The following is a 24,940-nucleotide window of genomic DNA, read 5'->3' on the forward strand; positions in this document are numbered from 1 at the left end:
ACCTTTGTGGCCACCTTAACACCTACTGTGCAAGGTTCCTCCACATAGACAGTGAGACCTGCACACACAGCCTTGTAGCTATACTAAACCTAGAAATACAGTACTAAAAACATTCCATTTGTTGGTTTGTAACATCTCAAGACATTAAAAACTAGTTTTCATGACGTGTCATTGATCACCGGAAACGTTTATACGGGTTGGGTTTGAAATGCTGGTGGTTGGGATGCCGGCGGTCAAAATACAGACAGCGGGGAAGGCAAGTATACTTACTTTCCCCCAATGGGCCCCTAACCACCCCCTACCCGCTGCCTAAACCTAACCCTCCCCAGGGATGCCTAAACCTAATACTCCCATCCCCGCAGCCTAACCCTAAAGGCCCATACACATTAGACGATGTCGCTCTGTGAGCGACATCGTCTAACGTTTCCCCCTCCCGGGCCGGCCGGTCGGCGGCCGCCTGTACGCACTGAGCGATATGACCGCTCATATCGCTCAGTGACGTCACGCCCCCGCCAGCCCTGCATGAAGGTCGTGGACGACAGTCCACATCCTTCATACATGCCCTACCGACAGCGACGATCGTTGCCGACCCGCGGGGCCGAGCATCGATCGTCGCTGGCGGCATACACACTTAACGATATAATGAGCGACGTCGCTCAACGAGGGGGAAAATGAGCGACGTCGCTCATTATATCGTTAAGTGTGTATGGACCTTTCCACTTCCTCCGCAGCCTAAACATAACCTTTGTGGTTTGTGGATATGAAGTTACTGCTAGGAAGCTTAGTGATCCAGCAGCGCGATTCTCAGGATACACGTCATGCAGGTCAGTGATGTAGGTGCTGCCATGACCTTACCTTAGTATTGATCGAGTTCTGCACATTCTCATTGCCTTTGATTGGCTGTGGGAAGTTGGACATTGTTTTATTCTGGGTTGTATTCAGTGGCTTCACTGGGTTAGTCCTGTAGGGACACAAAACACGCTGATGACCAGTGCTCATGCCATCAAATCAATGGAAAAAAATATGTGACATAAATTACATTACCCCTGGAAAAATTAAAGTACATAGAAAGTTCAAACATGCTGCGATTTACAAAAACACACAAGCAAAGAACAAGACTTTGCCGCATACCCCACTGACTCTGTGCATAGTTACATGCTGTGCTCTGTCCCTATAATACTGAAAAGGCATTTATTTATTTTGTGTATAAAAGGCAGCCTGTGCCCTGTACACTGTGTACACTCTCAGGCATTGCATTGGTGAGGATTGTTCTACAGAGCATTCTTTAAATACAGGCTCCATTACGATTATATCTCTGGGGTCTACAAAGAAATCTTCTACATCTGGATCAATATTGATTATGCAGGAAAAAGTATAGTTTCTTCTAGGATCAAAACACATCATACCCAATGTACTACCTGTATGATAAAGCAATTATCCTGTGCTTGTGTGATGAAGGAAAAGGGAACGCAAATCGTATTTATCTCATTAAAGGTACACATAAATGTAGACCACTGCATCCGGCAAATACAGTAATTGATCAACCAGTCAGGATTAGAATAAAAAGTAGAGAAATATTTAATAAAAGTGATCATTTTACAGCCAGCAATTGTGCCGTTTCTGACTTCTACTGCACCGTATGGAGACCGTCACCAACCAGCAGGCAGTTTAGTCACTTCAAAGATGGCAGATGTATTAAGCCTGGAGAAGTGATAAAGTGGAAGGTGATAACGCACCAGCCAGTCAAATCCTAACTGTCAATTTTTCAAACTCAGCCTGTGACTTGACAGTTAGGAGCCGACTGGCTGGTGCGTTATCTTCCACTTTATTACTTCTACAGGCTTAATATATCTGCCTCGTGACAATGAGGGCAACACTAAAGACACTTAATATAGTGTAAAATTTAATGATATGGACTTTTGTTATTTGTATTATGAGGTTGTACTATAAGGGTGTTAGTACAGAGCTTTGAGAGGATGCATAACCATGGTTTAGTACATTCTGTTCCCATTACTTACATAAAGCGGAAGCAGCCATATTGTGGGCTTTTCATGAAGATGTGTATACACCAATAGTCTCACAAGCAATGCAGTTATTTTGATATCTCAAGGGAATGCATACTTAATCCGTTGGCTGCATTCACATACTTATTGGCCCAGAACACAAAATGGCTGCCTGCACTTCGAGATATATATATATATATATATATATATATATATATATATATATATATATATATATATATATATATATATATATATATATATATATATATATATCTCCAGTATAAATGACAATGAGCACACAAAATGAATGTTCCAGGGGGACGGGACAGGACAGCAGTGACTTACAACAATACCGCTGTACCAGTATATAAAAGAGGTGACTTTCTGGGTTAATAAAAGCTGGACCCTACGGCTTCCACCAGGGTCAGTGTTTGGTAGGTAAACACAACTTTGTTTTGTTTTTTCCCCCAGTACTGTGCTTCATGAACCAACAAACTGAGCAGAGGTACAAATTAAAAGCCAAGCTTTGCAACTACACTTGGCATTTTAAAAAGCCGGAATATACAGGACCTTGTCTCAGTTTCCCTGCTAATTCCAGCAGTAACTGCACCTGTTCAGACCAGTTCTTGATATAAATCTAAAAAGCAAGAAGCAGTTTGTGCATAGGGAAAATAACCCTAATAGTACTTGTATGTGTCACCTGTTTGACTACAGATTAAGTATCCTGAAAGGGATTAGCTGATGCAGGTTTTTCTAAGGGTCGGTATGATTAGTCAACGCTCAATGTTGACACCAATTTTCAAACTTAACCCCAAGATTTGTATTGTCAACATAATGATTATATAGACAAGTCATGTGTCGACATTTTAACCATGGCGCAGGTGTCGCCATGTAGACGTGGTAAAATTCAACATGTGTTGTTGATATAAGGACGATTTATATAGTCACTGCCTGCATACCGTGATATGCTTATATCATGGGAAAATAAAAAATGCCTTACATAACACATCTAACAAATGTGATAAAGTGTGAAAATTGGCACAGACAGAAGTGTGTGGGCAGCCCACATCTATACATGTGCTATGTATTACGCCATCATATGATGTGCTTTAGGAACAGTAGGATTAGAATATAGTTTATTTTGCATTCACTGTTGTGGTCTAGCCGTATTAAAAATAAAAAACACACACATATTATATATAATATTCACCCACGTGTGTGTGTGTGTGTGTGTGTGTGTGTGTGTGTGTGTGTGTGTGTGTGTGTGTGTGTGTGTGTGTGTGTGTATATATATATATATATATATATATATATATATATATATATATATATATCATATGCTACTTGTTGTATTGAAGGTTGTCAGCATGGGGCTTGAAAACGGTACCCGTGTGTACCGAAACGTTGCCCAATGCAGTGCTGGCATAACCCTGTAATTTAAATACAACCTTTATACATTTGGAGTGCCGCAGTCTGCTTGTCCCCTTTCTACATTTCTTCACTGATGGCACCCACCTTTCAAATATCATAGCAAGCATTTGAGTGCGGGTTCATCCATTGGAATATATATATATATATATATATATATATATATATATATATATATATATATATATATATATATATATATATATATATATATATATATATATATATATATATATATATATATATATATATATATATATATATATATATAAGCTTCCGGAAAGAAACAGCGGCACCCCTTGACAAAGGGGCATGTGAGCCCCGAAACGTCGGCTTCATGTAAACGATTTTGAATACACTCTTTACCATTTACAAAATCCTCGAGTGCCGCTGTTTCTTTCCGGAAGCTTGCATCATCACCACAGAAGGCACCGAGGTTTGAGACGCCTGACAGGAGAGTGCCAGTCCCATTTGGGAAGTGTGTGTATATATATATATATATGTGTGTGTGAGAACATAATATGTGTGTGTGTGAGAAAATAGAATATATATGTGTGTATATGTTGCAGTGTGTGTGTGTGTGTGTGTGTGTGTGTCTATATGTGTGTATGTATATGTACATACCACAAGCTACAAATGTAATTGTACCCCCTCTGTAAGCTGAATATTCTTGAGAATGGAACATCTGTGTACCAGGAGCCAGTGAGGCATTAGCCGCACTTTATCTCCCTAGAGCAAGGATATGGTGTTGCAGAAACACAGAAATAAAAAAAAAACGTACTTAGTGGATTCAAGTTATCAAGTGTTGACTGCGTGAATATATTTTGGATGGGAGGTCAGGAAGGAAAACTGCATAACAAATCATTTTAAAAGAATTTCATATATCCAAATGATGTAAATGGAGAGATGCATTTTTAGAAAGCAATAATGCACTCTGAAAATGGCTATGAGATAACGGGGCTAACATTTAATAAATACTAATTTCCCCCAAACTAGATGGCAACACCCAGCAAGGTGTGGTAAAATGCGACATTTATAAATTAGCAGCCTCCACACATGCAGTAAAGTAGAAAGTCCGCTGTTTATTGTAATTGGCACAGTTATTTACTGCTTTTATATGGGTCAATGTTGTATAGTGCAGATGATTGCTTAATCTGTGCAGCCAGAACTCTACAGTATGGAGAAATAAAGACAGATGCACCAAAAAGTAGAAGATAGAAGGTGTGTGTCATTAGTTTTTCTCACCTCTGTCTGGAAGACACAGTTCCACCACTCTGTACTGTAGGGATTGGATGTGTCTCAGAGGGTGAAACCCATGCCCGCAGCAGCTTCTTCTTGCCAGAGCTTTCCACTTTATCAGAACCATCAATGGTTGGGAGAGTCGGGGATTCTGCTCTAGGAGGGGAGGGTTTATCAGTTGGAAGAGAACCAGAGCTGAGTGGGGAAGAGCTAGGATAGGTGTTTGGAGAGGACAGAATTTCTGGTGGTTGTTGCTTGGCTGAATCACTCCTCTCATTTTTAACTTTACTATCAAAAATGTCAGCTTTGTCTGAGGCGTTTTCCTTGACCTTGTCTGCAGAAGGCAGAGAAGACATCTCCGATAAAGCTACGCTGACCTCTTCTTTATATGTTCCAGAGTCACTGTCTGCTTTTTTAGAGGAATATGGACCACTTCTATGGGATTCGTCAATTTTAACATCCAGTTGCTCATCATCAGAGGTCCCTTCTGGATTTTCAGGAATGACTGGAAGCTCATCTAATCTGTAACTGAACTCTTCAATAAATGGACTCGCCATTTTGATGTTGGCCACAACTTGTCCTGACTGAACTTGGCTATCAATAGGTGATGCTCCAACACCAGACACTTTGTCAATTACACAGTCAGTTGGGGATCTTTCCTTGGGTTGAATAGGCTGTACAGATGTGCCATCAGACACAGAACCTAGGGTTTTATTTGATCTTGCACTTCTGGGTGCTGGCTTGGGTGGTTCTGACTTCACATCTTCAGGTTCTTCTTTTTTAGGTACAGACTGCACTCGCGGAGTTGGCTTTGGTACGTCTTTTATATGAGCATGGGGGTCTTCCTTTATTTCAGTTGATACAATATGATCTTTGTGGTCAATGTGTGGGGTGAACAGCTTGCCACCATTCCCTGCATTAAAGCTATTCTCTGGAAAAAATGGAGGTTCCTCAGAGATGGGTGAGGTATCATGAAGCGCTGGCAATATCCCTCTCACTAAATCTTCATCCACTACATTCTCATCATTTTTGTTTGTGGACTTGCCTTTCAGTTGGTCAAGCAGAGACTTCACGTATGTCTTTTTTCCTTTGTTTTTTTCAGTAAAGGGGGCAACAACATTGACCTCTTTCGGTTCAGGGGGCTTGTTTGAAGCTGTACCTGATCGCCAAAACAAAGGCAGAGATGGCTTATCGTCATCAGTAGTTGATTCTGTAGCTCCCTCACTTAGTGTGGGGCTTTCTGGAAGGGAGGAGTCCTTAGCAAGTGAATTGGAGGAATACATGCTAGGAGAGGTGTTACTGGACTCGTGCAAATCAGTCTTAGGAGTAGCAGCATCCTGCCCACCAGATAGAGAAGCAGCAAGAGAAGAAGAGTCAGACAGAGGTGAAGAAGGAAGCCTGGCTTTGGTTTCAGCCTCTGAAGACACGTCCAGTCTGTAAAAAGGACAGAATAAAAAAAGCCTGCAGGTCAGTTGACTCGCAGAAACAATAGCACATTTCTACAAAACATAAAAAATATGAGTAAAAATAGTCATTTTGGAAAAGTGATGTAAAGCTCAGAGAAAAGTATTTATTGCCGGCCTATTTGTGCACTACCTTAAACAACTGACACCTGTTCACCATACTCCACTCTGCTTTCTTATTGGGTTCCTGCCCACAAGTCCTATGAGCCAATATTCTACAGGTTCTCTCTTTCTAGCAGACAATGATTCTCTAGATATTTAATAATTGCAAACCACCAACCATAACACCTTTAAACTAATATGTGAGCAAACACTACAGGGCATATTCAATTAGCCACAGGGCTTACTGCGGGCTTGTTGTAGCGCCTGGAGCAATTAATTTGCAGCCTGCAGGCTGTACTTACTGTGGGTTTCTGCTTGCATTCTCCTGAGGTGTGAACAGACAGCCACGGTAAGTAGGGCTTTTTGCCCTTACCATGGCCGTCATGAGCGTATTAACCCACAGCTCTGGGTACTAATTAACCCAGAATCTATGGGTTAATGCACATTACCTGGGTTTGCAGTGAGAGCAAATGGGCTTAATATTGAATACCTCTGGCCGTTAAAACTCCAGGCTATCCTCCCGTGGTAAGCCCTACAACTAACCGAATATACCCATATATAGCCATATAGGAACCCAGCATGAAAGTAATGGCCACCATAGCGTTGGTTTATTGGGAAAATGGTGCTTTTTAAATCTAGGGTTTCCAATTATTTGTGGGCAATAATCAGGTGCAGGATATATCATCACAGTAGCACATACACAAACAGAAATTTTACATTCTGCAGTATAGCAAGATAGACTCTTAACTGATATATTCTTCAGTTATATTTACTATACAGGAACACAATTAGGAGAACAGAAAAAATAAGAATTTACTCACCGGTAATTCTATTTCTCGTAGTCCGTAGTGGATGCTGGGAACTCCGTAAGGACCATGGGGAATAGCGGGCTCCGAAGGAGGCTGGGCACTCTAGAAAGATTTATGACTACCTGGTGTGCACTGGCTCCTCCCACTATGACCCTCCTCCAAGCCTCAGTTAGGACACTGTGCCCGGACGAGCTGACATAATAAGGAAGGATTTAGAATCCCGGGTAAGACTCTTACCAGCCACACCAATCACACCGTACAACTCGTGATACTATATCCAGTTTTACAGTATGAAAACAACTGAGCCTCTCAACAGATGGCTCAACAATAACCCTTTAGTGAACAATAACTATTTACAAGTATTGCAGACAATCCGCACTTGGGATGGGCGCCCAGCATCCACTACGGACTACGAGAAATAGAATTACCGGTGAGTAAATTCTTATTTTCTCTGACGTCCTAGTGGATGCTGGGAACTCCGTAAGGACCATGGGGATTATACCAAAGCTCCCAAACTGGCGGGAGAGTGCGGATGACTCTGCAGCACCGAATGAGAACACTCCAGGTCCTCCTCAGCCAGGGTATCAAATTTGTAGAATTTTGCAAACGTGTTTGCCCCTGACCAAGTAGCTGCTCGGCAAAGTTGTAAAGCCGAGACCCCTCGGGCAGCCGCCCAAGATGAGCCCACCTTCCTTGTGGAATGGGCATTCACAGATTTTGGCTGTGGCAGGCCTGCCACAGAATGTGCAAGCTGAATTGTACTACAAATCCAGCGAGCAATAGACTGCTTAGAAGCAGGAGCACCCAGCTTGTTGGGTGCATACAGGATAAACAGCGAGTCAGATTTTCTGACTCCAGCCGTCCTGGAAACATATTTTCAGGGCCCTGACAACGTCTAGCAACTTGGAGTCCTCCAAATCCTTAGTAGCCGCAGGCACCACAATAGGCTGGTTCAGGTGAAACGCTGACACCACCTTAGGGAGAAATTGGGGACGAGTCCTCAATTCTGCCCTATCCATATGGAAAATCAGATAAGGGCTTTTACATGATAAAGCCGCCAATTCTGACACTCGCCTGGCTGAAGCCAAGGCCAATAACATGACCACTTTCCACGCGAGATATTTCAGATCCACGGTTTTTAGTGGTTCAAACCAATGTGATTTTAAGAAACTCAACATCACGTTGAGATCCCAAGGTGCCACAGGAGGCACAAATGGGGGCTGAATATGCAGCACTCCTTTCACAAACGTCTGAACTTCAGGTACTGAAGCTAGTTCTTTTTGAAAGAAAATCGACAGAGCCGAGATCTGTACTTTAATGGAGCCTAGTTTTAGGCCCATATTTACTCCTGCTTGCAGGAAATGCAGAAATCGACCTAGTTGAAATTCCTCTGTTGGGGCCTTTTTGGCCTCGCACCATGCAACATATTTCCGCCATATGCGGTGATAATGCTTTGCCGTAACATCTTTCCTGGCCTTAATAAGCGTAGGAATGACTTCTTCCGGAATACCCTTTTCCTTTAGGATCCGGTGTTCAACCGCCATGCCGTCAAACGCAGCCGCGGTAAGTCTTGGAACAGACAGGGCCCCTGCTGTAGCAGGTCCTGTCTGAGCGGTAGAGGCCACGGGTCCTCTGAGAGCATCTCTTGAAGTTCCGGGTACCACGCTCGTCTTGGCCAATCCGGAACCACGAGAATGGTGTTTACTCCTCTCTTTCTTATTATTCTCAATACCTTTGGTATGAGAGGCAGAGGAGGGAACATATAAACCGACTGGTACACCCACGGTGTCACTAGAGCGTCCACAGCTACCGCCTGAGGGTCCCTTGACCTGGCGCAATATCTTTTTAACTTTTTGTTGAGGCGGGACGCCATCATGTCCACCTGTGGTTTTTCCCAACGGTTTACCAGCATCTGGAAGACTTCTGGATGAAGTCCCCACTCTCCCGGGTGGAGGTCGTGTCTGCTGAGGAAGTCTGCTTCCCAGTTGTCCACTCCCGGAATGAACACTGCTGACAGTGCTAGTACATGATTCTCCGCCCATCGGAGAATTCTTGTGGCTTCTGCCATCGCCATCCTGCTTCTTGTGCCGCCCTGTCGATTTACATGGGCGACTGCCGTGATGTTGTCTGACTGGATCAGCACCGGCTGGTGTAGGAGCAGGGATTTTGCTTGACTTAGGGCATTGTAGATGGCCCTTAGTTCCAGAATATTTATGTGAAGGGAAGTCTCCTGACTTGACCATAGTCCTTGGAAGTTTCTTCCCTGTGTGACTGCCCCCCAGCCTCGAAGGCTGGCATCCGTGGTCACCAGGACCCAGTCCTGTATGCCGAACCTGCGGCCCTCTAGAAGATGGGCACTCTGCAGCCACCACAGTAGAGACACCCTGGTTCTTGGAGACAGGGTTATCAAGCGATGCATCTGAAGATGCGATCCGGACCACTGGTCCAACAGGTCCCACTGAAAGATTCTGGCATGGAACCTGCCGAAGGGAATTGCTTCGTAAGAAGCCACCATCTTTCCCAGGACCCGCATGCAGCGATGCACTGATACTTGTTTTAGTTTCAGGAGGTCTCTGACTAGAGATGACAACTCCCTGGCTTTCTCCTCCGGGAGAAACACTTTTTTCTGGACTGTATCCAGAATCATACCCAGGAACAGTAGTCGTGTCGTCGGAACCAGCTGTGACTTCGGGATATTCAGAATCCAGCCGTGCTGGTGCAGCACCTCCTGAGATAGTGCTACTCCCACCAACAACTGTTCCTTGGACTTCGCTTTTATTAGGAGATCGTCCTAGTACGGGATAATTAAAACTCCCTTTTTTGAAGGAGTATCATCATTTCCGCCATAACCTTGGTAAATACCCTCGGTGCCGTGGACAGTCCAAACGGCAGCGTCTGGAATTGGTAATGGCAATCCTGTACCACAAATCTGAGGTACTCCTGGTGAGGATGGTAAATGGGGACATGCAGGTAAGCATCCTTGATGTCCAGGGATACCATGTAATCCCCCTCGTCCAGGCTTGCAATAACCGCCCTGAGCGATTCCATCTTGAACTTGAATTTTTTTATGTATGTGTTCAAGGATTTCAAATTTAAAATGGGTCTCGCCGAACCGTCCGGTTTCGGTACCACAAATAGTGTGGAATAGTAACCCCGGCCTTGTTGAAGTAGGGGTACCTTGATTATCACCTGCTGGGAATACAGCTTGTGAATTGCCGCTAGCACCGCCTCCCTGTCTGAGGGAGCAATCGGCAAGGCAGATTTTAGGAACCGGTGGGGTGGAGACGCCTCGAATTCCAGTTTGTACCCCTGAGATACTATTTGAAGGATCCAGGGATCCACCTGTGAGCGAGCCCACTGATCGCTGAAATTCTTGAGGCGGCCCCCCACCGTACCAGGCTCCGCCTGTGGAGCCCCACCGTCATGCGGCGGACTTGGCAGAAGAAGCGGGGGGAGGACTTTTGCTCCTGGGAACCTGCTGTTTGTTGCAGCCTTTTTCCCCTACCTCTGGATAGAAAAGACCCGCCTGTTTTTCTGGGTCCGAAAGGACTGAACTTGATAAAACGGCGCCTTCTTAGGCTGTGAGGGGACATGGGGTAAAAATGCTGACTTCCCAGACGTTGCTGTGGAAACTAGGTCCGAGAGACCATCCCCAAATAATTCCTCACCCTTATATGGCAACACTTCCATGTGCCTTTTAGAATCTGCATCTCCTGTCCACTGGCGAGTCCATAAGCCTCTCCTAGCAGAAATGGACAATGCACTAACTTTAGATGCCAGTCGGCAGATTTCCCTCTGTGCATCTCTCATATATAAGACGGAGTCTTTTATATGGTCTATGGTTAACAGGATCGTGTCTCTGTCTAATGTGTCAATATTTTCTGACAGTTTATCTGACCACGCAGCGGCAGCACTGCACATCCAAGCTGACGCAATAGCTGGCCTAAGTATAATGCCTGAGTGTGTATATACAGACTTCAGGATCGCCTCCTGCTTTCTATCAGCAGGTTCCTTGAGGGCGGCCGTATCCGGAGACGGTAGTGCCACCTTTTTTGACAAACGTGTGAGCGCTTTATCCACCCTAGGAGGTGTTTCCCAACGTGACCTATCCTCTGGCGGGAAAGGGAACGCCATTAGTACCTTCTTAGGAATTACCAATTTTTTATCAGGGAAAGCCCACGCTTCTTCACACACTTCATTTAATTCATCTGATGGGGGAAAAACTACGGGCAGTTTTTTCTCCCCAAACATAATACCCTTTTTAGTGGTACCTGTATTTATATCAGAAATGTGTAACACCTCTTTCATTGCCTCAATCATGCAGTGAATGGCCTTAGTGGGCATCAGATTAGACTCATCGTCGTCGACACTGGTGTCAGTATCAGTGTCGACATCTGGGTCTGCGGTCTGAGGTAGCGGGCGTTTTAGAGCCCCTGATGACCTGTGCGACGCCTGGGCAGGCACGAGCTGAGAAGTCGGCTGTCCCACATTTGGCATGTCGTCAAATTTCTTATGTAAGGAGTCTATACGTGCACTCATTTCTTTCCATAAGCTCAACCACTCAGGTGTCTGCCCCGCAGGGGGTGACATCCCTTCTAAAGGCATCTGCTCCGTCTCCACATCATTATCCTCATCAAACATGTCGACACAGCCGTACCGACACACCGCACACACACAAGGAATGCTCCAACAGAGGACAGGACCCACAAAAGCCCTTTGGGGGGACAGAGTGAGAGTATGCCAGCACACACCAGAGCGCTATATAATGCAGGGACTAACTGAGTTATGTCCCCTATAGCTGCTTTTTCTATATAATTTATACAGCGCCTAAATTTAGTGCCCCCCCTCTCTTTTTTTTACCCTTTTCTGTAGTGTAGACTGCAGGGGAGAGCCAGGGAGCTTCCTTCCAGTGGATCTGTGAAGGAGAAATGGCGCCAGTGTGCTGCAGGAGATACCTCCGCCCCTTTTCCGCGGCCTATTCTCCCGCTTTTTTCTGGATTCTGGCAGGGGTATTTTCCACATATATAGCCTCTAGGGCTATATATTGTGGTATTTTTGCCAGCCAAGGTGTTATAATTGCTTCTCAGGGCGCCCCCCCCCCCCAGCGCCCTGCACCCTCAGTGACCGGAGTGTGAAGTGTGTGTGAGGAGCAATGGCGCACAGCTGCAGTGCTGTGCGCTACCTTGGAGAAGACGGATGTCTTCTGCCGCCGATTTTCCGGACCTCTTCTTGCTTCTGGCTCTGTAAGGGGGACGGCGGCGCGGCTCCGGGACCGAACACCAAGGACTGGGCCTGCGGTCGATCCCTCTGGAGCTAATGGTGTCCAGTAGCCTAAGAAGCCCAATCCGGCTGCAAGCAGGCGAGTTCGCTTCTTCTCCCCTTAGTCCCTCGCTGCAGTGAGCCTGTTGCCAGCAGGTCTCACTGAAAATAAAAAACCTAAGTCTATCTTTCTTTCTAAGAGCTCAGGAGAGCCCCTAGTGTGCATCCAACCTCGGCCGGGCACAAAATCTAACGGAGGCTTGGAGGAGGGTCATAGTGGGAGGAGCCAGTGTACACCAGGTAGTCATAAATCTTTCTAGAGTGCCCAGCCTCCTTCGGAGCCCGCTATTCCCCATGGTCCTTACGGAGTTCCCAGCATCCACTAGGACGTCAGAGAAATCAGCAGTTTCCCAATAAGTAAAGATACATGAAAAAACTTTAAAGTTATCACAGTATGAATCGTTGAAGAAACAAGGATCTTCCTATTTCAGCTAAATAAGGCTGCAGGTAGAATCAGAAGGCTACACACTCTCATAGTACTGGTGAGTCTCATTTTCACTGCTGTCCAAGATTAACAGGAGAACCACATATGTTACAGTTAAGTGCTTGCATGCTGGGCACTACAAGAGAGGTTATAAAAAAAAAAAGTGTTTACAGTCATTGGTTGACAAGAATTAGGTCGACCGTCATTAGGTCGACCGTCATTAGGTCGCCCACTATTGGTCAACATGCATTAGGTCGACATGATTACTAGGTCGACATGAGTTTTTCACATTTTTTTCTTAATTTTTTGACTTTTTTCATACTTTAAGATCCACATGGACTACAATTGGGAACGGTAACCTGTGCCGAGTGCAGCGGTAGCGGAACGAGGCAACTTGCCCGAAGAGAGGGGACACTGTGCATTAATTGGGGTTCCCTGTCACTTTGCGAAGAAGACACCAAAAAAAAAAAAAAGAGGTTAAAAAAAGAAGCCATGTCGACCTTTTTCCATGTCGACCTAATGCATGTCAACCAATAGTGGTCGACCTAAATCTTGTTGATCAAATGACCCACACCCTAAAAAAAAAGGATCAATGGACATTGGGGGATGGCAGCACACAAAGAACATGACACCAGCTGGACAACCCAGTAATAGGCCACTACAAATGTCTGTTTTATTTGACCTTATTTCAGGTTGAAGTTACAGATTCTTCACACAACTCAAAAATAGTATAAAGAAAATTGATCTGACCAGCAGTGAATGGAGAGAATGTGGGGGCCAGGCCTAGGTAGTTGTATTAACCTGACAACAGTAAAACACAGCAGTTCTGCTTCCTTCCAGCAGCATAGAACTCTGGCTAGGTGTGTTTGCTGGCAGGTCTCCCACTGACTGCATTCCATTGTTAATCATTAGCTAACAGAGGTCTGTTCCAGCCATTACAGAGAAAAATCCCATTTACAGTTCTCTGTATTCTAGAGACCTTGGGTTTTCAGATTTTAGGCATCTATATTAGTCAAACGTGATAAATGCTTATATTCAATTTATTGCTCTGGGCTACTTGCACCAATGTATTATACGAGTAAACTTTGCCCAAACAGCTGCTGCAACCTTGCAGTATCCACCAAGTTACAAATATTCTACAGTACAAAAGGTACCGGATTTCAGTTTTCCAACTGATGCCACTCTCAAAGACATGCAAAACAGAGGCGGTCACAACTAGGGTACCGGGAAATTGTTCTGTCTGTTAAGAAAGATTCAATTTGGAATAACAGATCAGGGGAACAGCGGCTGTACAAGAAGTTTCTCCTTCCTGTTTCTAGAACTTGATTTATGAACACCTGTCTGGTATTGGAAATCGGCTGTACACAGACACAACATTATAGATTAGGGTACACCATTGAGTGCTATCTTTTGATATAGTAGAATACCACCAACAAAGCGTAAGGAGGAACTCCCCACTTCTTATAGTCTTTATACAAGTTCAGATACAATTTTACGCATCGTATTCAAGCACACGCCAATTTTGGCAACATCATCATACATGCTTGAATGTGGAGAGGATACTAGTCTATATTACATGCATCGGACAGTCATATTTAACCTTGAAATATTGGCAACACCAAATTGTAGTTGGTCACACTTAGAGATGCCAAATTATTAATTAGAAGATTTTAGTTTCTTCCTAGTTCCTGTAGAAAGAGGTCAAAGCACTTGGAAAGTGACAGAGTACCAGTAAATGTGCAGTCTTGGACAACAAGCCTTATGCCTTACATATAAATATTTGTAAATAAGCTAATTTTGTAGACAAAAGCTTTTGTGGTATATTTAATTAGCGTCGGATCCATTCCGACATGCTTTTGTCGGAATGGACCCGACAACCCCTATTCTATCCCATCTCAATTCGACTTTTTCCAAGTCGAATTGAGATGAGGAACCCGGAGGAGGAGGAGGGGGGGCGGGACCGCGGGGAGACCAGCGGGGGACAGTCGCCGGCAGACGGAGATCAGCGCTACAGTAGCGCTGCAGAAGGATGTCACACAGCCATCCGACCTCACGGCAGTGTCCACCCAGCTCCAGCAAGCTTGTTGGAGCCGGGTGGAAGCTGCCGTGAGCGGAGCGGCGCGGCTGTGTGACATCCTGCTGCAGCGCTGTGCTGTAGCGCTGATCTGCTCTGGCTGCCCGCGGCTGTCCCGTCTCTGGGTCCACATCGCAGTCCGACATTTTTTTATGTCGGACTGAGATGGTCGAAAAAGAAGGCCCCGTTTTCGACACAAGCATGTGGATCGGCAGCTATACCGCCGATCCACGTGCTTTTCGACAAGTCGAATTTCTCAACTTGTCGAAAATATTGAATAGGTCGGAACCCCTTCTGACCTAAAAAAAATAAATAAAAAATCGAAAACTGCAGTCTTTTCGACTGACGGCAGCTTTCGACGTCAATTGAATATACCTATTTATGTTACGGCATAGAACATGTACAAGGAGAAAGCAAGAGGCTACTAACCTAGGTTTTACTGCGGATGTTTTTGTACTCCTTTCTGTTGGAAGAGGTTCTGGTTTCTTTTCCTCAACTCGGTCTTCATTAAATGGGTTCAGTGAGCTTTTTTTGGTTTGAACGCCTACAGGCTGCTGACTGTTGAATGCCTTTGGTTCTTCCTTCTTTGAAGGCACTTCAGCAATGGGCTCTGTTTTAGGCGTGTCCTTCCTCCCAGTAACCAAAGCAAGCAAGGAGGACTTCTTGCTTTCTGGCTTTTTATTCTCCTTGACTTCTTTTGGGATGTCAGAGGGCAAAGGAGGAGTTTTAGGTCTGGGCTCTTCAACCTGTGAACTTTGTGTTGGATTTTGTTCAAGAGACTTCAGATTAGAACTTGAGACAGAAAAGGTTATCCCTTTCTCGGGAGTGTTATCAAATGGGTTTATAGGTTCTTTAGAAGCTTTGTAGGACAAGTTTTCAGCAGATGCATAAAGAGGAGTTTTCCGAGAGATCTGTGGGGAGTTGGTCAGAGAGCTGTCCTTGGAACTGTCACTTTTCGACTCAGATTCTTCCATGTATACATGGTTTCCATTGATACATAAATTGGATCGAGTGGTTGGATCATTTTTGGACTTCAGTCCAGTGAAAAAAGACAGCCCATCTTTTTTGTTTCCTGGCATGGTCTGGTTCCACTGCTTGGTGTCTGCACTGGCTGTTCTTTTGTGCGTCATAATGACAGGAATGTGAGGAAATCGTCCTGAAAACAAGAACACAGTTTTAAAAAGGGTCTTCTAAAGCTTATTGTGAATGAAGAAAATAAAAAGGTCATGGGTGGAAGTGCTATTACACAACTAATGCATTAATCATGTACTGGGACACAGGCATTATTGCCAGTTCACAACAATGACAAGAATAATACACTATTTTAAGTGCATTTAAAATACATTGTTCCATTTGCATTAAGGAAAAAACAAAAACAAGCCAACAAACCAAAACAACCAGTCAAGTAGGTAGCATTTATCAAGTACATTCTATAAATGATGGGTAGCAGCTGATTGGTTGCCATAGGGTCTTCTCTACTGGTCCACTTCTCCACTCTTTTCATTGCTGGATATATCAGCCCCTCAGTCAAAGTAAGGGAGGAATTCAATTAGCCGCAATAAATTACCATGGCTAAGTGATCCCTGGGGGCTAATCCACGTAACCCCAACTGCTGATAGTGGCGTGGACTATTTTCACCTGCTTAAGGCAGGGGAAAATAAATCTGCATTAATGAATATGTTGGTTGCAAAAACAAATGTATCCGGGAACTTATCTTGTATCCACAGGCCACAAATAAACTGCCCGATAACATCATAGGGCAATAAATTGCAGTAACTGACAGGTTTTGTTTGTGCGGCAATTTACTGCAATCATTAATTCCCCCTTAATCTCTTATTTAACAGCTACAGCAACATCTGTAAATTGGGTATAAATAAAACGTGCTGAAAGGATATAACCTCATAACAAAAAGTAAATACTCTAATTAAAGCAATTATCATTTTATAAATCAGAAATAAAATCAAACTTGTCTCCTATACACAGTGCAATCATTTGTTTTATGAACCATTGAATTAATTAACCGGAGAGAGCAACCCTAAAAAACTTGTCATCACACAGTCAACTGGTGGAGGTAAGTGTATGGAGAATGGTGGTAAGGGACTACATTTATACTCAACTTATCAACGTGATGTCAGGATGGAGTTAACACTCCGTATAAAGGCACTGTCCCTGCACTTGTGGTAAACATAGTCTGGGATGTGTACACTGCTAAGGCCAGTCATACCATAGATGGGGCGAAAGTACTTGTGTTTACTATACGAACCCTTGAAGTTGTGGTATTTGCCAACATAATAGATCCTTAAGGGGATTACACATTGGAGAAATGGACCAGTGAAGAAGAAGTTTCCCATAGCAACCAATCACATTTGAAGCAGCATTTATCAAGTACAATCTATGAAATGATATGTAGCAGCTGATTGGTTGCTGATCAACTGCTCCACTTCACTCTTTTCACTGCTTTCTACAACAGCCCCTAAGTGCCTTAGTGGTATCACAAGTTCTTAGGGAATGCTGATGCTGCAATCCTACATCGTGCAGACTTTTTTCTCTGCAGTTGACTGGTGCAGTTTGGTTTCACATAACCTACTGCATGGTTATTCATATTTTTAGGATAGCGCTACATCTATAAAATGTGTATAAAATTAATTATAAGTTAGAATATCTTCAATGAAGTGAGAGCAAATTGCAGTACTCACTCTCTGACACTGGGGATCCTTGAGCTTGGCTGAAGTCAGATGAGAAGTCACCGGGCTTTAGCACAGTCCTTTGAGAGGGGGATGGGGGAAGTGTGGGCAAGACAGACATGGACTGAGAGATGGAGGAGTTCTTCTTCAATCCTGGTTTAGAAAATAGGTTTTTCAGCTTAGACTTCTTCTTTCCTCCCTCGGAGGAAATTTCGTCATCGCTGTCATCGCCATATTGATTCGTGCTGGGGACAATGGCGGAGGCGGTGTCAGGAAATCCATCCTGGCGCTTTCCCTTAATCTTGTCCTTTAGCTTTCCGAATGGTGAGCGGGACTTCTCTTTCATGGACAGATCAAACATGCTGGCAGTCATGTTGTTCCTCATGAACTTCACCTCCACCTCGATCTGGCCACGTTCCTTTTGCTTCTTCCCAGGCTTTGATTTCAAAGGATACCACCTACAATATGATAAATACATGATAACATGAGCTGCATAGGAAAGAGAAGCTATACGGATAATCACTACTCAGGCAATGCGCATTTTATATGGATGCTCTTACAGTGATAGCAAAGGATTTTAAAAATGCTTAGTCTGAATGTATTGCTTGGTAATTCCATGATGTAACCTTATATTGCTCTCTATTCTCTGAATGTTATACACACTTTGATACTGTGCTGCTCAGGAAAGCAACAATTCCTAACAGAGAAATATGAAGGGAGACCAGGTCTGTACAGAAGACGGTACACTGGGCCTTATAAGGAGATGTTCCCCTTAGGACAGATCTGCCCTCTTTATGTAGGCTTCTAGCACATAGCTAGTTGAGGCTACAAATCAGAGCAGGGGAAACGATAGTTTCCTGCATTGTTTTCCTGGGTCTAAGGGGTAGATGTATTAAGCCTGGAGAAGTGATAAAGCAGTGATAAGTGAAAGGTGATAACACACCAGCCAATCAGTTCCTAACTGATTTTTCAAACATGTAACGATTGGCTGGTGAGTCATCACCTTCCACTTATCACTGCTTTATCACTTCTCCAGACTTAATCCACCTGCCCCTAAATTGGATCATTTGCATTTTAGATCCATTTTAAAGAAGCAGTTTAATGCATTTTCGCTGTGTTGCCCTTTTACCAATGCAACCGATTAGGGATGTACATAGAACTTTGGAGGTTTTACACCATGTTTTTCTTCAGATTATAACGTTCTTACCAGTCGATAACGGTTTTCTAAATTCAACTATTAACAAAAAAAATACCTCGGGACATAACGCAAACATGGGATTTTGCGCATGCCCAAACTATTGCAATGTGTTTTCCATCTAATTCTTTTGATGTAACAGTTTGTTACAACCACATAGAAAGTTTCAATGGTGGAAGCCAGGCTTCCGATGTCCATCCCTACAACCAGGTAGCACAGGAAGTTCGTAATGGTGGAAACAGAACCAGGGATTCTTATTGGTCTTATTTCTAATACACTTTACAAGTGTTTATCAATGTGTGAAAGGTGTGAACAAGCAGTCGGCGTGCAAAGCATATGTTCTTCTTACACTTCAGCTACAGAAAAGCCTTGTTATACACACGCATCCTGTATTTACTAGCTATTTCATTTAGTTAAGTGTTAGAGGAGGCATTTATGAGCTAATTTTAGAGATTCGGAAATTCTGTGTAGGTGGCTTGAAATCGGAAAACAGATTATGTACAGAGCGCAGCTATTTAGGAATGATGACATATACCAGACAGTGTCTATTTTACAAGGCAATATAAATTTTGCAAAGCATAACAAGCTCTGCTACATTTCTGAGAAGCACAGTATTCACAATGTATGGCTTCCTAAAACCAATAAATCTGTCACATTGAATAGACTGGAAGCAGGAGGGATCGGTATACTTCACCGATGGTTAGAAAGCAGACACGAGAATAGGTAATTCTCACAATGTCAAAAAGCAACATGTTCAGCATGTTGATACGGACCATTTAGACACTGATGAAATGTGGGCAATAGGTGGTGCAGCACCCTCATCACAAACCTAACCTTGCGGCGGCTGCTTTGCAGCAGTAAGTATGCCTACTGGCGGCATTTTGCCAAATGTCACCATTTCACTTTGTGAACATTAACTTGCTAAACACATCCTAGCTTGTAGGACAATTGTTTTTGTACAGACTACTCCCGTGAAAAAGAACGTGGGAGTAAATGTGATGGATTCAAGTGTGAATCTCTAGTACTACAGGGTGCTTACAATTCCCACTCGCTGGCTGTATATGGTGTTGACAGGTATCAATTACCAAATAACAGTGTTCTCAAGAGTCAGAACTCGCCAAATGTTTTATATACGGGTAAAGGGGGGGGTGCTTAATTTGTAATCAATCTGACCAGATTGCTTAGAAATTAAGAACGGATCTCTCCGTGTGTATGCCCCATAGCAATAGCGATGCGCGTCCCTATCGCCGGTACTAGATTGGCCTGAACACAGGCCAAACCTAGTTGGAGGCGCTCATTTTACTGGTGGGTGAAATGAGTGTTTTCCCCCTCGCTCAGCACACACTGTGCCGTGCGTGGGGGAGAGATGTGTGCTCAGCGGTCTGTGCTAGATTGCTCAGCACACATCTCTGGGAGAAATCTCCTTGTGTCTATGGCCCTTAAGAAGCAGTAACATGATCACCAAAGTAGATTTCTCATTGAAATAAAAAAATAAAAAAAATTAACTGTAGTTTCAAACCAAGAGAACAAACCCCAATACACAGGAGCAAGGCTAGAGATATTGGTCTGGGACTGATAATGATCAAGGGTCTTTTGCAAGAAGCTGAGGTGGTGCGACTAATGCTGTGTGACCACTAAGCATGTACACCCGTTTCTGAAACCCAGGCCACAGGACCCCACATTTTCCAGACCACCCAGCAGGTGCACAGGTGTATGATCAATTGTCACATTTTAAAGATCCCCAGGTGACCTTGAAAACATGGACTGTTTGGGATCCTGAGGACGGAGCTTCAGAACTACTGGTATACACTATCTACATTATGGCCCCATTCTGTGAGCCACTGTGTGGTCTGCTAGGTTGCTGGTTATCTCCATACTGTCAGGATTATGGGCCTATTTTTATGTGGAGGCCTGGGCTGCAGTCCCCATTGCTACAAAGGTCCTGCACAGGAGGGAAAAGTGTAACACTCGTGACCTTGGCTAACACCATCCTGTACTTAAACTAGACAAAATGCAAACTTCCCCATGTCATTATACTATCAATTTAATATATTAGTGGTGTAAGTAATGAGAGGGGACCAAGACACCTCACATGATAAAGCAGTCTATTGAAATCTAATCTGTGTCATCGACTCAAGAACATTTCATGCAACTTTACACTAGGACATTCGGACAGCTAGAAAACCCATAATTACAATCAACCAAAAACAATGTCAACGTCACGGTTTGCAAAACCAGACACCAGGTCCAGTTAGGCTTTATTAGGAAAATTCAGGATATAGATATCGGAACACAGTGAGGAAGGTCTGGCTTTAAATTGCATTTGCCTCTCCCAGGCTGATTCTTCTGCATTCCCTCTAAAAGAAAATACAAAACTTAAATAAATTCAAAGATTTAAAGTAGGGATGGCTATCAATTGTTTCTGAACCATGGAAGGTCTATGGTCAATTGCAATTGGTTTGCTAGAGTTGCTGCACCATTGATGGATTTGATGAACATCTGCAATGGCCTGATAAATTAGGTCTGCGTAGCGTTCATACTTTGATGGCTTTCTGCTAATGAAAACAGGGACAAAGTACTAAAAAAAATTAAAATGTAAAATTTGTTATTTCAGTTTATTCTGAAGCACAAGATGTTAAATTAAGTGGCAGCACTAATTTTTTTTTAACAAAAACACTTTTTTTCACTAGATTAGCCGCTTCCACATATCCATGTGTTTCTCAGGCTAGTTGGATATGATTCTTTCACTTTCATTTAGAAGTAAAATTTTTTAAATTTTAACATGTTAGCAGTAAAGCAAAAGCTATGTTGTATTCATTTATATTTTATGTTTGGGAATAATTGAAAACTACATCCCAATACCTTTTTGATTTTGCATAATATTAGGTTTCTTAAGCCTACTGTTAAGCATGTAACCTGAGTTACCAAAACATGGATTTTTTTTTTTTTTTTTATAAGGGTAAATAATAATACAGCTAGTTTATACTTGTTTTTGTATACATTTGTCATGCATATTACTCAACTCTATAAAAAATAAAAAATTTAATTCACATTTAAATCATGAAAAATGCAATTAAATTCTGTAACCTGAGTTACCATGTAACCTGAGTTACCTTGTGTAACCTGAGTTACAAGACAAGCTATTCATTTTATTACTAGTTTTTTAATGCAATATATTTGGATTTTTTGTTTTAGAGATGAGCGGGTTCGGTTTCTTTGAATCCGAACCCGCACGAACTTCACTTTTTTTTTCACGGGTCCGAGCGACTCGGATCTTCCCGCCTTGCTCGGTTAACCCGAGCGCGCCCGAACGTCATCATGACGCTGTCAGATTCTCGCGAGACTCGGATTCTATATAAGGAGCCGCGCGTCGCCGCCATTTTCACACGTGCATTGAGATTGATAGGGAGAGGACGTGGCTGGCGTCCTCTCCATTAGAATAGATTAGAAGAGAGAGAGAGAGAGAGAGAGAGAGAGATTGTGCAGACAGAGTTTACCACAGTGACCAGTGCAGTTGTTGTTAAGTTAACTTTTATTTAATATATCCGTTCTCTGCTATATCCGTTCTCTGCCTGAAAAAAACGATACACAGCAGTCACACAGTGTGACTCAGTCTGTGTGCACTCAGCTCAGCCCAGTGTGCTGCACATCAATGTATAAAAGCTTATAATAATTGTGGGGGAGACTGGGGAGCACTGCAGGTTGTTATAGCAGGAGCCAGGAGTACATAATATTATATTAATTTAAAATTAAACAGTGCACACTTTTGCTGCAGGAGTGCCACTGCCAGTGTGACTAGTGGTGACCAGTGCCTGACCACCAGTATAGTAGTATATTGTTGTATACTATCTCTTTATCAACCAGTCTATATTAGCAGCAGACACAGTACAGTGCGGTAGTTCACGGCTGTGGCTACCTCTGTGTCGGCAGTCGGCACTCGGCAGGCAGTCCGTCCATCCATAATTGTATAATTATATACCACCTAACCGTGGTATTTTTTTTTCTTTCTTTATACCGTCGTCATAGTCATACTAGTTGTTACGAGTATACTACTATCTCTTTATCAACCAGTGTACACAGTGCGGTAGTTCACGGCTGTGGCTACCTCTGTGTCGGCACTCGGCAGGCAGTCCGTCCATCCATAATTGTATTATAATATATACCACCTAACCGTGGTTTTTTTTTCATTCTTTATACCGTCATAGTGTCATACTAGTTGTTACGAGTATACTACTATCTCTTTATCAACCAGTGTACAGTGCGGTAGTTCACGGCTGTGGCTACCTCTGTGTCGGCAGTCGGCAGGCAGTCCGTCCATCCATAATTGTATTATAATATATACCACCTAACCGTGGTTTTTTTTTCATTCTTTATACCGTCATAGTGTCATACTAGTTGTTACGAGTATACTACTATCTCTTTATCAACCAGTGTACAGTGCGGTAGTTCACGGCTGTGGCTACCTCTGTGTCGGCACTCGGCAGGCAGTCCGTCCATCCATAATTGTATTACAATATATACCACCTAACCGTGGTTTTTTTTTCATTCTTTATACCGTCATAGTCAGTCATACTAGTTGTTACGAGTATACTACTATCTCTTTATCAACCAGTGTACAGTGCGGTAGTTCACGGCTGTGGCTACCTCTGTGTCGGAACTCGGCAGGCAGTCCGTCCATCCATAATTGTATTACAATATATACCACCTAACCGTGGTTTTTTTATACCACCTAACCGTGGCAGTCCGTCCATAATTGTATACTAGTATCCAATCCATCCATCTCCATTGTTTACCTGAGGTGCCTTTTAGTTCTGCCTATAAAATATGGAGAACAAAAAAGTTGAGGTTCCAAAATTAGGGAAAGATCAAGATCCACTTTCACCTCGTGCTGAAGCTGCTGCCACTAGTCATGGCCGAGACGATGAAATGCCAGCAACGTCGTCTGCCAAGGCCGATGCCCAATGTCATAGTACAGAGCATGTCAAATCCAAAACACCAAATATCAGAAAAAAAAGGACTCCAAAACCTAAAATAAAATTGTCGGAGGAGAAGCGTAAACTTGCCAATATGCCATTTACCACACGGAGTGGCAAGGAACGGCTGAGGCCCTGGCCTATGTTCATGGCTAGTGGTTCAGCTTCACATGAGGATGGAAGCACTCAGCCTCTCGCTAGAAAACTGAAAAGACTCAAGCTGGCAAAAGCACCGCAAAGAACTGTGCGTTCTTTGAAATCCCAAATCCACAAGGAGAGTCCAATTGTGTCGGTTGCGATGCCTGACCTTCCCAACACTGGACGTGAAGAGCATGCGCCTTCCACTATTTGCATGCCCCCTGCAAGTGCTGGAAGGAGCACCCGCAGTCCAGTTCCTGATAGTCAGATTGAAGATGTCAGTGTTGAAGTACACCAGGATGAGGAGGATATGGGTGTTGCTGGCGCTGGGGAGGAAATTGACCAGGAGGATTCTGATGGTGAGGTGGTTTGTTTAAGTCAGGCACCCGGGGAGACACCTGTTGTCCGTGGGAGGAATATGGCCGTTGACATGCCAGGTGAAAATACCAAAAAAATCAGCTCTTCGGTGTGGAGGTATTTCACCAGAAATGCGGACAACAGGTGTCAAGCCGTGTGTTCCCTTTGTCAAGCTGTAATAAGTAGGGGTAAGGACGTTAACCACCTCGGAACATCCTCCCTTATACGTCACCTGCAGCGCATTCATAATAAGTCAGTGACAAGTTCAAAAACTTTGGGTGACAGCGGAAGCAGTCCACTGACCAGTAAATCCCTTCCTCTTGTAACCAAGCTCACGCAAACCACCCCACCAACTCCCTCAGTGTCAATTTCCTCCTTCCCCAGGAATGCCAATAGTCCTGCAGGCCATGTCACTGGCAAGTCTGACGAGTCCTCTCCTGCCTGGGATTCCTCCGATGCATCCTTGCGTGTAACGCCTACTGCTGCTGGCGCTGCTGTTGTTGCCGCTGGGAGTCGATGGTCATCCCAGAGGGGAAGTCGTAAGCCCACTTGTACTACTTCCAGTAAGCAATTGACTGTTCAACAGTCCTTTGCGAGGAAGATGAAATATCACAGCAGTCATCCTACTGCAAAGCGGATAACTGAGTCCTTGACAACTATGTTGGTGTTAGACGTGCGTCCGGTATCCGCCGTTAGTTCACAGGGAACTAGACAATTTATTGAGGCAGT

The 24,940-nt window shown here is 43.7% G+C and overlaps 1 protein-coding gene across 1 annotated transcript in view; it reads right to left on the reverse strand.

Moving 5' to 3' along the window:
• The window catches only part of RAB11FIP1 (RAB11 family interacting protein 1), an 82,938-nt gene that overhangs the window by 17,134 nt on the left and 40,864 nt on the right, over nt 1-24,940 (reverse strand). The window contains exons 2-5 of the mRNA XM_063925459.1: nt 17,561-18,006; nt 15,294-16,020; nt 4,680-6,107; nt 856-961 (exon numbers count right to left, since the gene is read on the reverse strand). Of these exons, the coding sequence (XP_063781529.1) occupies nt 856-961; nt 4,680-6,107; nt 15,294-16,020; nt 17,561-18,006 (2,707 nt within the window). The remainder of the gene's footprint in view (nt 1-855; nt 962-4,679; nt 6,108-15,293; nt 16,021-17,560; nt 18,007-24,940) is intronic.

The sequence above is a fragment of the Pseudophryne corroboree genome, chromosome 6 (genome assembly GCF_028390025.1).
Source record: "Pseudophryne corroboree isolate aPseCor3 chromosome 6, aPseCor3.hap2, whole genome shotgun sequence".
Classification (NCBI taxonomy): domain Eukaryota; kingdom Metazoa; phylum Chordata; class Amphibia; order Anura; family Myobatrachidae; genus Pseudophryne; species Pseudophryne corroboree.